At 59.2% G+C, this 14,699-nt stretch overlaps 1 protein-coding gene across 3 annotated transcripts in view; it reads left to right on the top strand.

Moving 5' to 3' along the window:
- IKZF4 (IKAROS family zinc finger 4) overlaps window positions 1–14,699 on the top strand; it is a 33,953-nt gene that overhangs the window by 2,322 nt on the left and 16,932 nt on the right. The window contains exons 2-4 of one of the 3 annotated variants that reach the window (XM_080368852.1): window positions 5,277–5,331; window positions 9,305–9,436; window positions 11,113–11,217. In XM_080368852.1, coding sequence (XP_080224978.1) covers window positions 5,292–5,331; window positions 9,305–9,436; window positions 11,113–11,217 — 277 coding nt within the window. In that variant the 5' untranslated portion in view covers window positions 5,277–5,291. The remainder of the gene's footprint in view (window positions 1–5,276; window positions 5,332–9,304; window positions 9,437–11,112; window positions 11,218–14,699) is intronic. The other 2 variants (XM_080368853.1, XM_080368855.1) reach the window with 2 other exon arrangements.

Raw genomic sequence — 14,699 nt, 5'->3', positions numbered from 1 at the left:
TTTTCATCTTTTGTAGGCTCAGCGTCGTCGCTCACGGTTATTATTTATCCGTATTGTGGTGATGCCCGGAGGGCACAACACGGGTTTAGATCCCGAACAAAGGCGCGGGAGGAGACAGCCCTCGGTTTGCTTTGAATTAAAACTTTGTGGAATCTCGGGAGCGGTGTTTTAAAACCAGGAGTTTCGCCTTTTACACCGTGCTGGTTGATAGTGCTTTGGAACAAAATTATATCAATGAGCAGGCAAGGCTCGTGTCCTGTCGTGTTAGCGTTAGGAGCATTTCCAGTGGGGAGGAGCTTCTCCAGGCGGTGAAAAAGAGGGAAAAATAACATCCCTGCTTCGATGGGAGACGCGGAGCTTGGTGTCCTGCCTGCCCGCTGCTGGACCTGGCTTCAAGCTGGATCCCTCCAAGGGTTTTCTCTCTCTCTTCCCCTGCTGTAGTTAGAAAAAAGGGTGGGAGTTGCGGCCGTGGTTGCTCAGTTCTGGGGTTAAGGCACCTGGGTTAGCTGGGAGGGGGTCTCTGGGGGTCCTGGGCGGGTGACATCGCTCTGTCTTGGTTCAGGGTCCCACCGCGAGGCCGGGCTCGCGCAGGCGGCGTTGTCGGCTCTGCTGCCGTGACAAACCCCGGTGCAGGTGGGTGTAGGAAGTTTTTCTGCCCGTCCCTAAAGCAATAACCTAAGAACGTTCCCGTTGCCTCTCCCCTGCCAGCGCTGCACCGCGTTTCTTTGCTCCGGCATCGCCTTTATCACCAGCGGCAGGGGAGATGCAGGGGCTCCCCAGCTCGGCAGCGGGAGGCTGTCAGCCGCTGCCCTCCGGCTGCGGCGTTGCATTAAATCAGATTATTAATTTATTTTATTTTTTTTTTTTAGCAACGACACTTCATCTTACTAAATCCTATATTTCAAAACACGGAGGCAACGGGAACTATTTTATCACGGACACAACGTGTCGCAACGCTTTAATTTGCGCTTTCCACAGGTGGCTCCGTTGGCTGGAGCCGGGGTCGCCGGCACCTGCGCGGCAAAGCCACGTCCTCAGCGTTGAAATGGGGTGCGCTGGCAGGATGGGGGGCTCTGCCAAAGGCCACCCTTTCCCCCCACGCTGCGTCTTGAAGCGCTTCCAATGCCACAAACTTGTGAGGTCTTTGAGCGCCCGGTTCATTCACTGAGCTTCTATTTGCAGCGAAGGTGGGGAAAAAAATAAATAATCATAAATCCTGGCGTTGGAAAATAAACGGCAGCTCATGGAAACAATGGCTAGGAAAAAGAAACTGTGAGGACCTTGATGGCGCTTACTAATTCTTACCCTGACGGGAGGCTTGGAGATGTTCGCCCCCCCAACACGTCTTCCCCCACCGCGGGATGCGGGTCTCGCCAGCACCGAGCTGGGCTGTCCTGCGGTGGGTGCCGGCCCTCGGTGCAGACAGAGATGGGTGTTTGGTGCCACCAGAGCTGAGCTCTCACCGTTCCCGAGGGATCCTCCTGCTCGTCGTAGCTCGGAGGGTCCCGTCTGATCCGTGGGTGCGTGCCGGGTGCCTCTTGGGGAGCGATCCCTGCCGGTGGGACCGGTGGAGAAACGGGTCAGACCGAAGGGTTTTGGTGTTTTCTGGCTGGTTTTGGCATTTTTTGGCTGGTTTCTGTGCAAGCCTGGCGGGAGCTGCGTGTTTACCCCCGTGGGGGTTGATGTTGTCAGCTCAAAAATAACCTGGCGGAGCCCCGGGTGCCGTCGGGCTGGGGTCTCTCCTGCTGTCACGGTGTTTGGAGGCAGAGGAGCGTTCCGCTGCTGGTGCTGAGCGTTCAGAATCATTTCACAGCACTTGAGGTATAACCAGAAACACCGGGGAGGAAAACTGACTGGCTTTCCTAACGACCACGAGGCTACGAGGGGTTTACACCGGGTTCTGGAGGCAGCCGGTGGGAGCCCTTTGCCGGAGGGTGCGGGGTAGCAGCCCAGGGTGGGATCTGAGAGATTTTTCCTGGCTCTGGGATGTTTCTGCCATCCCGGGATTCACTCTGCCGGCGCAGGAGGGGCAGGAGGTCCTCCTGGCCACCTTCAGAAGCCTCTTGTTACCAGCGCGAAGGACGTTCCCAAGTGGCACCAGGCTGAGCTGGAGGTTTTTTTAAATTGGGCTACTTCTGAGGACTTTTTCCTTTTTCCTTGAGTGTTGCCACTTGGGGAAAAAGTCCTTATTTCAGAGGGGAGGAGAGCACCGAGCAGCGCCGAAGGCACTCTGCTCTAATTTTAGCGCTCTCCTGCCTCCGATTCCCAAGTTGACGATCGCACCTGAAAGCTGGGAAGAAAGTCCGGAGACGGAGACGTGCTCTCTGCGCCCGCCGCGCCGAAGCATGGAGGTTTGTCCCCGCGCCGGGTTCTCACCGCGCTGTCCGACCCCGGCACCCCTCCGGAGGGGGGCTCAGCTCCGAGGATGATCCATGAGAGATTGCCCTTCCTCATGGGGACGGGGGGCGGCTGGTAGCGGTGCTGAGCAGCTCGGAGGCGGCCAGCATCGCTCCCTGGCACGGTGCTGAGCCAAAGCCGCATCCCTGCAAGCAGCCCCTTTTCCCCCAGGGATGTGTTTTCCCCCCAGGCTGTGGGGTGTGGGGGTTGTCCGTCCTTTTTTCGGTGCTTTTCAAAATCGGGACTCTAGGAAGGAACAACAGGCAAAAGCATTTTCTAGCTGAAGGTTAATTACGCGCCGTCGTTAACCGTAGAGCTATAGGTTCCTGTGAGCTCGGTGGGGTGTTTCGTTTTTTTTTTTTTTTTCAATTTGCAATTTTTTAAATTGCGATTCCTGCTTGCAAGGCCTTGCACTCCGGCAAAATTAAGGAAAATAACCACTGACACGTGGCTCGGGGCTCCTGAAATGCTCCCGGTGCTTTTTTTTTTTTTTTTTTCCTGGATCCTCTTTTTAAATACAAAGGAGTGGGGAATCCATCTCTTTTACTGCTCATCATCCCGTTAGCGTTAATGAGACCGCGTGCAGGAGTAGGAGTTACAGAACTGACTCCTCAACTCAATTGTATTTGGCTGATTATTAGCTGATTACTTTGAGGAGAATTAATTTCTCCTGCTTCTCGCTGTCGGCTGCCTGTGGCTTAGGGAAGGCACCGGGGTCCCGGTGGTCCGGCGTGTGTCCCGGGGAGATGGAGCGATGCCGGGAGCTTTCCGTGCCGCGTGTTCACTCACGGTCCCCGTCGGACAGTCGTTAGCACTTGGGCTTTTTTTATTCTTATTTAGAATTTAAATTTCATCTTTTCAAAGGCTTCTGCAGAGTACAGGAGGGAAAGGGCTTTCTAAATAAAATTTTTCTTAGCGCGTCGCCGTGCCCTTTCCGCAAAGCAGACACGTTGCCGAGCGGGTGCGCCTAACACAGAAAAGCAAAATTAGGGGTTCAACAAAAATAAGGCTGCAGGATGCGTTTGAAACCGCAGTTCCTGTGTACCCCAGCGCCTGGGGGAGAGCTTTCAACTGAAATCATTTTCATCTCGTGAAGTTCACAGCCTCCGAGGGGTGGGAAGGGGAACTCCAAAGCGCTCAGCCCTGGGATGTCCTCCTCCGCCTCGGTGGCACGGGTGACAGTGCAGGGGACAGCGCCGGTGTCGCGCCACTAGCCCACGTGCTTCCTTATTTTCTGCAGCCCCTATAACAAATTTAAATTCACCCGGTGCCGGTGCCAGCCTGGGATGCGGAGGTGCCTTTTACTCGGGACCTGGGAGTCTGCATCCCGCTGCGGGTGGGACCGGAGCTGGCATCTCCATCTCCTCCTTCAGCCTTCCCAGTGCCAGGACCCTGGGTACTGGTGCTGGAGCGGGGGGTCCTCACCTCATCCCCAAACCTGATGGGAACAGCTGGAAAAACACCCTGGCTGCATCCCGCCACCGGGTATGGCTGGGTTGGGCTGGGTGTAAGCGGGTGCCCAGCTGGTGAAAACCTCCCCCATAAAACCAGCGACCCCCCGTGCGAGGTCTGCGGTTAACTGGAGCACAGTGAGAGCTTTTCCTCTTAATTAACATCAAGCGGGCGGCTGGGTCCGGTGGGGTAAGAAGCCCAGGCTGATGCGCCTTGTCCGCATCTGTGCTTCCTTGGAGTGGGAGAAAGGCTGGGACAACTGGGTTCATTCAGGTATCTGAATTATTCCTTAAAAATAATTTAGAAAGGGGCACCGCCGGAAGGCAGCGACCGATTTCTTTTGGCTCAGGGAAGATCCCGAGGTCTCCGAAAGCTTCCCTACCTGCCACGGATCGGCCGCTGGAGAAGCGAAGGGGGAGACCAACACGCTGCTCGTGTGCGCGCTCACGCTCTGCAAATCACGTCGGCTTTCCGAAAAGACGATTCATCTCCACAAATTATCACTTTTTCTAATTGTTCTCTGCAGCAAACGCTCCGTTTCCAACCCTATCCACTGCCAATTAGAGACAGCTCTAAACAGCAAAACTCCTGTTTCTAAAACCGGGCTCGTTTTGGTGTTTTGTTTTTTTTAAACAGCCAACCTAATTGACAAATAAAAGCCATTTGAATGTATAAAATGTTCATTATCTCCGTGGGGTGCCGAGCAGCAAAATATAAGGCAGATTTCCCTTTTATTTTGGTGTGGTCGTGGGAAGGGCTGCGGCTCTGCCCGGCAGAGCGTGGTGCGTCAGCGTTGGGTCGTGTTGCCCAAAATCCTGGGGTTTTTTCCTTAATAAAATGAAGCCGAGTGCTTTGGCTCTGCGTGTTCCGCGCTCGGGGCTCCAGCTCCCTTGTTGCCACGTCGGGCACGGGCACAAGGATTCCTGGCAGCGGTCCCTCGCTGGAGTGGGAGCAGCGAATTGCTGGCCCACTTGGTTACTCAGGGCTGTGCCCGTCTACCTGGACCGGTGACTTTTTGGCTCTCGGTGGTCCCAGGGGAGCCGGTGGCTGCTCTTCTCCCATCTCTGCCCCCTCCGAGGGTCCCAGGTTTGGCTTTAAGAGCCAACGCCGCATCCCCGGCACGCCGCAGTGGCGGTGCTGTGCCTGCGGCGGGGATGAGGCACCGTTCACTGCGGTGCGCGTCCCTAGCGTCGCTGCCGGACCCACTGCTCGCTCCAGCGTTGGCTTTCCCAGGGGGGTGCCTGGAAAGCAGCACTCGGGTGGGGGGATCGGTGTCACCCGCTGGGTTTTGATGGTGAAGCCGGTGGTGACGGGGTTAAGCCCAGGGGGTGAGTAACTCCTGCTCCCAGAAGCTGCTTGGGCAGCTTTCCTGGAGGAGGAGAGGCTTCTGGAGGCTAATTCTGACTGAGCTCTGCTTTCTCTTTCAGCACAGTACCTTAAAGATGGATATAGAAGACTGTAATGGACGATCTTACATATCTGGTATGTCTGATCTTGATTTTTGCCAGCTCTTTTGGGTCGCTGACGTGTTCAAGATGCTCGGTCTCACCCTCTGGGTACCAGTCCTGTGCCGGTACCTTCATCCACATCCTCAGGCTGTGGATGAAGCATTGACCAAGTGTGCAGTTTTAAGTATAAACAGATAATTTAAAAAAAACGAAGGTACCTAGTGTAAAAAACGAAGCGTTGGAAGTTTACACCGAAGTTTACGTGCTTGTGCCTTCGTCCGCTGCTCTGGTGGGCGCTGTGGGTGGAAACTCAAAGCCTTGCCACAAGCTGAAAGGAAAACCTCTTTCCAGCGGTGGCTGGGCAGTCCCGGCCTCGGGGGGTCTCGGGGGGGCGGGTTGTTCCTTCAGGACTCCTGGCTGCGCTCCTGAAACGGGGGAATTCAGTCCTGCTCTCCGGTGCTGAGCGTCAGAGACCCCCACAGGTCTTGCCGGGTCGGGCGCCGCGCTCTGCCGGCGCGACTTAAGCTGGGACCCAGGCTGAGCTCCGGGCGTAAAGTCCATGAAATATCCGTGGGGAGAGTGGGGGGCAGCGGGGGGCTCACCTGGGTCCCACTGCTGGCGTGCCGGACCGCTCGGTAACCGGCGAAGCCGTACGGGCCGGCTGGGGGTCACAGCCCCAGTGACCCTCTCCAGAGGGGACAACGGGGACACCGGAGGGATTTTGGTTACCTGGTCACCTGCGGGAAGTGGTGAGTGGGGTTGGTGGGATTCGTGGTTATCTCTGGGGCACTGGTCTGAGAACGCCGCGGTTTGTCCACGGAGGAGACAGGCTTTGGAGCGAGAGCTGACGCCGAAGTAGCAAAGACAAAAAAAAAAAACCAAACAAAAACCCTCCCGATTCCCAAATCCGGCCCCAGTGCCGCCAGGAGGACGGCTGAGGGGTGCTGGGATGAATGGCTCAGCGGGGATGGGGGTCAGGAGTTGAAGTGCATCGGGAGGGAGAGGACCCCGGCTGTTCTAACGAGCGGCCGGGGGCTTGGTGCGTTGACAGCACCGCGGGGGGGTCCTGGTGCAACGCCCCGCGTGTAAATCACGCTGCATCTCCCGGCCTGGCAAAGTCCATCCTCGGAGTTCGTGCGCTCTCCTCCTTTCTCGGAAGGTTTCCTCCGATCCCAGGAGGGTCCCTGCTCGGGGTTAGACCCTCGGCTCTTCTCCACGCACTGGGTTTTTGGCCGCTGGGAGGTCACAAAACGCTTGATGCGCCGCCGGGGGTGGCTGCGCTCTCCGCTTCGCTCAGCAGAACGGTGCCCCCCGCCACCGGCTGGGTCTGGGGGCTTGTGGGCTCGGTGCCGAGGTCTGCGGTGCCTGCGGGGCTGCGGCGTTGCTTTTCCTGGGGGAGACCCATGGCTGAGCCCTTCCCCCACGCGCCCCGTTCCCCTGCCCAGCCCAGAACGAAGGTGGGAAAAGCAAAGAGCCCACCAGGCTCAGTCTTGGGGTGCCCGTGGGCTCCCGGTGCCGGAGGTCCTGGGGGTCCCGGGTTTACGCAGCTCCTGGAGTTTGGAGGGAAGGGGGATGGGGAAATGATGGGAGAGCAGCATGATGGGAGCTTCTGCAGGACCATCCCGGGGTTTTTCCTTTTTCCTTTTCTTTTTTGGACTTTCCGGGAAGTTGGGGAGCAAAGCCGGGGCGGGGGGGAGCAGGGCAGGGCTAACGAAGATGGGTTAATTAGCAGGGTCAGGGGCAAGGCTTGCCAATTAGCCGCTTCAGGTCGCTGGCAGCCCTGAAACGACTCGGGGAAACAGCCAGCAGCGTTCTGGAAACTCGTTTCTGTGAAATTTGTTTAATTAAACGAACTCTTGAAAAAACAAAAGTTCATGTTTGTCGCAAAGCGAGGCGGCTGAGGGCCCGGAAACTCTTCGTGCGTGTGAAATATTTTTTCTTTTGAGTTCTTCACAGGAAAACAAGTCCGTTTTGAAAGAGCTGTGGTGGTGAGAGAGGGTCTCGTTACCGCCGGGGGGGCAGGAGCAAGGTGGAGGCAGCCCAGAGACCCCTCCGTGCCACGTGCCCGCTCCTCGGGGGGGCACCTCCTGGGGCTCTACGTCCTTCTGGGGACGCTGAACCCCCAAACCCAGCGCTGGGGACGTGGGGACGGTGGTGCCGTCTCACAGCGGGTGAAGGGGCTGAGCACCCCGCTCCATCATCCGAGCTGGGGGAGGCACCAGCGCAGCCCCCCGGCCTGGACCGAGGACGTCCCGCAAGAGCAGGGTGGGATGAAATCCCTGTCCCACCGTGTTTTCCCGTGGGATCCTGCCCTCCCTCCCTCCCCTCCTCTCCCTGGATGCTTTTTGGGGGGGGGGGTCTGCCCCCACTTTGGTTGCCTGTGAGTGTCAGAGGCTGATGGAAGACGTGGGGGGGTGTTTATGGGGGATGTTTCCAGGGGGTCGCCCCCCATCTCCGCTCCCTGGCACAGCCCAGCCCCCTTCCCCCCCCCCCCCCCACTGTGTTACCCCCTTTGATTTGGAACGGGGTGAAACGCTCCCGGCTCCTTGGATAACCGGGCTACAGGCAGACGGAGCGTCTCTTGCCTGACGTTCAGGTTTCCACTTGTTTTTTTAGAACAAATGAAATGTGACCCAATATTTCCTGAAATCTCGAGTCTGAAAAGTTATCAGAGAGGGAAATTGCCGAGAGACCGTCGAAACCAGGCGCTGGTTGCTCCCAGGGGTGGGATAGGGCTTCAATCTCTCGCCGGCGGCACCGGGCAGCCTGCCCACCTTACCGGGGGCTCCGAACCGCTGGTGGGAGCCGTTACCGGGGGGGGGGGGGGGGGTGTCCCTGTGTCAGACCCGCCGCTGCACCGAGGGAAAAACTCCCCGGCCCCGTGGTGGGGGGGTGGTGATGTTCTGGAGGGGGGGGGGGGTCCTGGCTGGGGTCCATGCTGCTCAGTGGGGGTCCGACAGCGATCCCCCCCCCAGGGAGCCGAGGCTCTTGGCAGCACGAAGGTTCCTGCTGGCCTGACCCCCGTTGCGGCGGGGGCTCGGTGCCAGGGATCGGCTCGCGTATCCCTGGCTGCTTGGGGATCGTTTGGAATAAGAAGGATCCTTTGGGATCCGGAGGATGAAGCTAGCTGGCAGAGGAGCTGAGCTTTCAGCTGCGGACGGGATGCCATGCCCTGCCTTTATGGTCGAAGGGATGGAGGAGAAATAGATGTGTTTTTTTGTCATATTTTTCTTTCTTTATTTTTTTTCTTATTTTCCCCGTACTTTATCACTTAAATTCGAGTTTGGCTGCTTTTAACTTTTCTCCAAGCGGTAGCTGGGAGCAGGTTGCAGGACAGCGCGGCGAGGTTCCTGCTGCTGTCGGGATCACCGGGTGCTCCGTGAGGGAGCCCCAGTTTCACCTCCAGGATTAAACCTGGCACCGGGAAGGGTCTTTTTTTTTTTTTTTTTTTTTTTTTTGGGAATTGCTTGCCAAGGTAAGCCTGCCTGGAAACGCTGCCTAGAAAAATTCCCTGCGGCTCCAGCACGGGGATGTGTTCCCGTGTGTCTGGCTGTTCGATAGGGATACGCGGCGCGTTGGGAAGGTGTGAAGTGCCTCTTCGGGGCTGAGCATCTGCCCCTGGAGCTGAGGACCGTGGCTTCGGTGTCCCCGTCCCTTGTGGCTATAGGAGGGGGGCAGAGCCCCGATGAGCCCTGGCTGATGTGGGGGGCAATGCCGTTCTCCCCCCCGGTCATCAGGTCCTCACCCATATTTTGGGGTCCTGTGCCCGGAGCCCCTGGGTTTGGGGGGGGGGGGGGGGAGGCTGTGTTGCGAGGGCAGAGCGGACCCCCTGCAGCATCCCTGCATCCCTTGCTCTCTCCTTCCTTCAAGCATCGTCTCCGGCTGGCTCGGCGTGGCTCCCTGCTCTCCGAAGGCCGCGTGTCCCCGCGGCAGGGAGCAGCCGACGTTCCCGCTCACCGTGCCGTGCCGCCTGCCTGTAAAATGACGGTCGTTTCCCTCGCTTCCAGGAATCTGCTCTTCCTGGAAGGTGAGCGGCTGCGTGCGCCCTGCCAGCGACGCAGACATGCACACGCAGCCTGGGCTCCAGCGCTGTTTCCAAGGAGTTGGCTGTGATAACACTCCAGGGTATCTCCAGCAAGGTAGAATAATGCGAGTTAAACGGGAGCGGCGGCGGCGGAGGGGGGGGGTGGTGGTGGTGGGGAGGATCCTGAAATAACTCGGTGCCGTCTCTGCTTGCTCGCTGCGTGCGGAGGAGAAGGGGTGCAGGGGGCCCGATTCTGGAGGGTGATTGATAGGTGTCTGACCCCCCCTGTGCTGGCAGGGAGGAGAGGGAAGGAAAGGCCTGACACCGCCCCCCCCCCTCCCCCTCCCCCGCCCCCCCCAAGATGACCGTGGAGATGAATATGAGCGAGGGAGGCTCGGGACGCCGCTCGTGATGTACCGAGACCCTTCGAGGGGGTCGCTCTCAGCCCACCCAGTGTCTGTTCTCGGCCTCAGGATGTGCCCCCAGCCCCCAGAGGGCTCCGGGCTCGTTACTCAACCTTCTCATTAACCTCTTGTGCCATGGCTGGCAGCGCCTGTCGGCTTGACGTGACTGGCTGGCAGCAGCTCGCCGGCCGAAGCGTGGGGAGGGGAGAGGGAAGGGTCCTCCGAGCCTGTCCCGCTGTGCCCCCCGGGAGGAAAGCTGCTGCGGGGAGCTGGGAAGGGTGAGGATGGTGCTGGGGCGTCCCGGTGGAGCAGCGATTGAGAAGATGCTGTCTCACCGAGGGCAGTTACCACCACCGATTCCCATGCTCCGCGAGGCTGGGTGAGCTCAGCGTCCCAGTAGTCACCAGACAATGGGATGAACTGGGCTCGGGGAGCGCCGAGACGGGAGTTTCTCCAGCTGCAAACATTTAGAAATAACATTCCCAGCTGCGCTGATGGCCTTCGCCGAGCTTCTGCACTTTCCATCATGAAACTCCACCGTCCCCACAGCATCGCCGAGGAGCAGCCGCTGCCCGGCTCGCGGGCGGTTGTTTTTTTTTTTTTGGGGGGGGGGGAGCTGATGGGGGGCCGGGGGTTTTCGGCGCGCTGACAGCCAGCAGGTCTCGCCGGAATAGAAACCTGCTAGCCCCCGAAGGGGAAAAAATGAGTCTAGCCCGGCGCGCGGGTGCGATGGGGTAGGCAGCTGTATTGCTGGGTTCGCTTTCCAGTGTGAACGGGCAAGGGCCTGTCTCCAGGGGCTGCAAGGGTCCGTCTGGGGTGGGCTCGGCTCCCCCGGGGTGTGAGGATCTGCTTGGGAATGGTCCCTCCGGCACGGGCTGCCGGGGAGGGGGACCCCCGTGCCCGGGGAAGGGACCCGCTCGCCTGGGCAGCACAGCGGGGGGCACAGCTCCCTTAGGTGGGGGACTGATGCTCATGGGTGAGGGGTGGTCTGCCCCCCCAGGGGTGGTCTGCCCTTCCCCCCTCAGCTGGCACAGCGCTGTGGTGCCGGTGGGAGCACCCGCAGAGCCCCCCCAGCGTGGCGTGCCGACCCCTCGCCCCTTCTGCCACCTCCCCGCGAGCCGGCGAGGGGAGCAAAGCTTGCGCTGCCGGCGGCACGGCGCTGGCTGGGGGCTGCTGGTGTCCGAGGAGGTCACAGCTGGAGGACCGCGGTCCGGCAAGCGGCGAGCTCCTGCGGTGCCACCGGTGTGCGTGGCAGACGGTGAAAGCCGTGTCCCGAAGCCCCTTCCCGACGCAGCGGCGCTGGGAAGAGGGTTTGGTGGGGTGAAGGCGGCGGGAGCCCCCAGCCCCAATTCAGGCGTTGCTCACTTGTGTTTCCCTCCTCCCACAGGTAGTGGGGATTCCTCCCTGGAGAAGGAGTTCAGCTCGGCCATCGTGGGACCCACGGTGAGCACCCCCAACAGCCAGCACTCCTCCCCGAGCCGCTCTCTCAGTGGTGAGTACGCCGCCTGCGCTGGGAAAAGCCGCGCCGGGTTCTGCCGGTGGTGTCCCCAAATCAGACGTGACAGAGATGTTGACTTCCCGCTGTGACACATTTCTCTCCTGAGGCTGATTCTTTCTTTGCCAACCCAAGAAGATAAAACCCTCCTTTGGTCTTCAAGTGGAGCAAGCATCCCAGGGACCGGTCCTGGGTACCGCTTGTGGCTGAACCCCGGATTTTTCCAATCGGCCGCGGCGATGCCGAGGACTCAGGGTCGTTCCTTGTGGTGGTGGTGGTGGTTTTCACCTTGACTTTCAAGGCAGCTGCGTGTTCCAGACTGCTAACGACCGCAGCTCCGGAGGGGCCACGGAGCCATCGGTCGCTTCGGAATAAGTTATTTTTTATATCCCTCTAGATGGCCGTGGGGGGAAGGAGAAGCCACGCCGCTTCTTCTCGTGCGGTACCCTGGGCAGGTGGGGGTCCGCGGTGGCCTTGACGTGAATGAGCCTCTTGGGAAGTTATTTGTGTGGCTGAGGTAGATTGGGAGAGCCCATGGGCATGTTGGGATGCACTGGGAACGCCGCGGGATGACGAAAGGCACCGCCGGCTCCCAGCCTTCGCCCACCCCTGGCCACCCTGTGCTGCTGTGTTCAGCCACCAGTTTTGCCATCACGTCTCGCTGTCCTTTCTGGCTCTTCCCCCCCTCTCCAAGAAATGAGCGGGGGAGGCTGCATGGTTGCTCCTTGGGAAGCTCCTGCCATTCCTTGTCACCTCACGGAGCGGGTGCGTGTCCCCAGGGGTCTTGCCCGGAGCTGACGGGTGGCACCTGACAGGGATCCAGAAATGGGACCAGTGTGGGGAATCTTGTGTCCGTAACCTGAAACATTCCAGCCCCTTCCCTGCCTACTGATGGAATTCTTCGCTTTTTAATTTAAAAATGAACAAAACTGCTTTTTTAGGGTATAGTTAAGAACCTCCCCCAGCAAAACAGGTCTGATTTCCGAGTGGTCGCAGTCTGTCCCTCCTCCTGGTGTGCCGTCTACTCCCGTCGCTCGCTGCGGTGAGTGATGAGGGATGTGGGGCTTCCCTCGCGCTGAGGAATGGCACGGCCCGGGATGAGCCCAGTATGGCCCGGGATGAGCCCAGTATGGCCCTGGATGAGCTGGGCATGGCCCTGGATGGGCTCGGCATGGCCCTGGATGACCTCGGCATGGTCCTGCATGAGCTCGCCATGCCCTGGATGAGCCCAGGATGGCCCCAGATGAGCTGGGCATGGCCCTGGATGACCTCAGTATGGTCCTGGATGAGCTCGGCGTGCCCCTGGATGACCTCGGCACGGCTCTGGTTGAGCTCGATATGGCCCTGGATGGGCTCGGCACGGCTCTGGATGAGCTCAACACAGCCCTGGATGAACTGGGCATGGCCCTGGGTGGGCTCGGCACGGCTCTGGTTGAGCTCGGTATGGCCCTGGATGACTTTGTGGCCCTGAATGAGCTGGGCATGGCCCTGGATGACCTCAGTATGGTCCTGGATGAGCTCGGCGTGCCCCTGGATGACCTCGGCACGGCTCTGGTTGAGCTCGATATGGCCCTGGATGGGCTCGGCACGGCTCTGGATGAGCTCAACACAGCCCTGGATGAACTGGGCATGGCCCTGGGTGGGCTCGGCACGGCTCTGGTTGAGCTCGGTATGGCCCTGGATGACCTTGTGGCCCTGAATGAGCTGGGCATGGCCCTGGATGACCTCAGTATGGTCCTGGATGAGCTCGGCGTGCCCCTGGATGAGCTTGGCACGGCTCTGGTTGAGCTCGATATGGCCCTGGCTGACCTTGGCATGGCCCTGGATGAGCTGGGCACGGCTCTGGATGGGCTCAGCATGGCTCTGGATGGGCTCAGCACGGCTCTGGATGAGCTGGGCACGGCTCTGGATGGGCTCAGCATGGCTCTGGATGAGCTGGGCATGGCTCTGGATGGGCTTGGCATGGCTCTGGTTGAGTTCGGTATGGCCCTGGATGACCTTGTGGCCCTGAATGAGCTGGGCACGGCCCTGGATGACCTCAGTATGGTCCTGGATGAGCTCGGCGTGCCCCTGGATGAGCTTGGCACGGCTCTGGTTGAGCTCGATATGGCCCTGGCTGACCTTGGCATGGCCCTGGATGAGCTGGGCACGGCTCTGGATGGGCTCAGCATGGCTCTGGATGAGCTGGGCACGGCTCTGGATGGGCTCAGCATGGCTCTGGATGAGCTGGGCACGGCTCTGGATGGGCTCAGCATGGCTCTGGATGAGCTGGGCATGGCTCTGGATGGGCTTGGCATGGCTCTGGTTGAGTTCGGTATGGCCCTGGATGACCTTGTGGCCCTGAATGAGCTGGGCATGGCCCTGGATGACCTCAGTGTGGTCCTGGATGAGCTCGGCGTGCCCCTGGATGACCTCGGCACGGCCCTGGATGACCTCGGCACGGCTCTGGTTGAGCTCGATATGGCCCTGGATGAGCTGGGCACGGCTCTGGATGAGCTGGGCACGGCCGGTACAGGCTCGCTTGCAGCGGCGCTGTTTATGTCGCAGCCTTCTCGGGGCAGCAGTCACCTTTCCGAGGGCTGTATGTGCCGTTGTACGAGCTAAGTTGGCAAGTCCCGCTCTGAGTTGCGCTCTCAGTGTTCAGGCACCGGCAGTTGGGCCACCTCTACCGGATTGACTCAACCGGCACCGAAACGGCCGGCGCGGCTCTGCCCTTCCCTCGCTCCCAGCGCGCCATCACGTACGGCTTTTCCGTAGCGGAGTAACCCCCCTGTAATTTACCCGCAGTGGCCGGGGCACCTCGGGGTAGGTCCTGGCGTTTGAAGGTTGCTCTTTCTGAACCGGGATAAAATAACTCCCAACCACGCCGCTTTCAGAAGCGGTAAGGTTATGAATTAGCTCTGTCGGCGTTTTTTTTTTTTTTTTTTTTTTCTCCTTTGATTACTTGCTATTTATTTTACATTTGCCCAATGAAAACGCTCAGAAGCTCTGCAAAGAAATGAAACCTCGGGCTTTTTGGCGGAGGACAGCTCTGAGAGGTACCGCAGCTTTTTCGCTCGATCAGAAGCGAAAGGCATCGAGCACGTGGGCTGAGCGAAAGGACAATCGCGATCCCTTCCCCTTTACCGGCGGGATGCAAGTGATGGTATTGCTTCTGATCTGACTTGACTTCACAGCTGGTTCATCCAGCGAGCGTCGTGCCCCAGAGGAGCAAGAATATTATATAACCTGTTCTGCCAGCAGAGACTTCGCTCCGGCGAGACCAGGCGCTGCGTTGGTTCTGAAAAGGGAATTACAGAACAATAGTTGGCCTCCCTTCTATGCCCAGGAAAAAAAAAAAAAAAAAGAAAAAAAAAAAGTCCCCAGGGGAGTGGGAGAGGAAAAAAAAAAAGAGAAAAAAAACCCAACCAGAAAATCAAAAGTGCAGCAAACAACCCATCCAGGCAGACCGAGAGGAGCTTCTGGCTTCCCGCACGGAG

Source organism: Falco punctatus, assembly GCF_963210335.1.
Source record: "Falco punctatus genome assembly, chromosome: 18".
NCBI lineage: Eukaryota > Metazoa > Chordata > Aves > Falconiformes > Falconidae > Falco > Falco punctatus.
The sequence above is the reverse complement of the archived record's forward strand: the minus strand, read 5'-3'. Positions and strand labels throughout refer to the sequence as shown.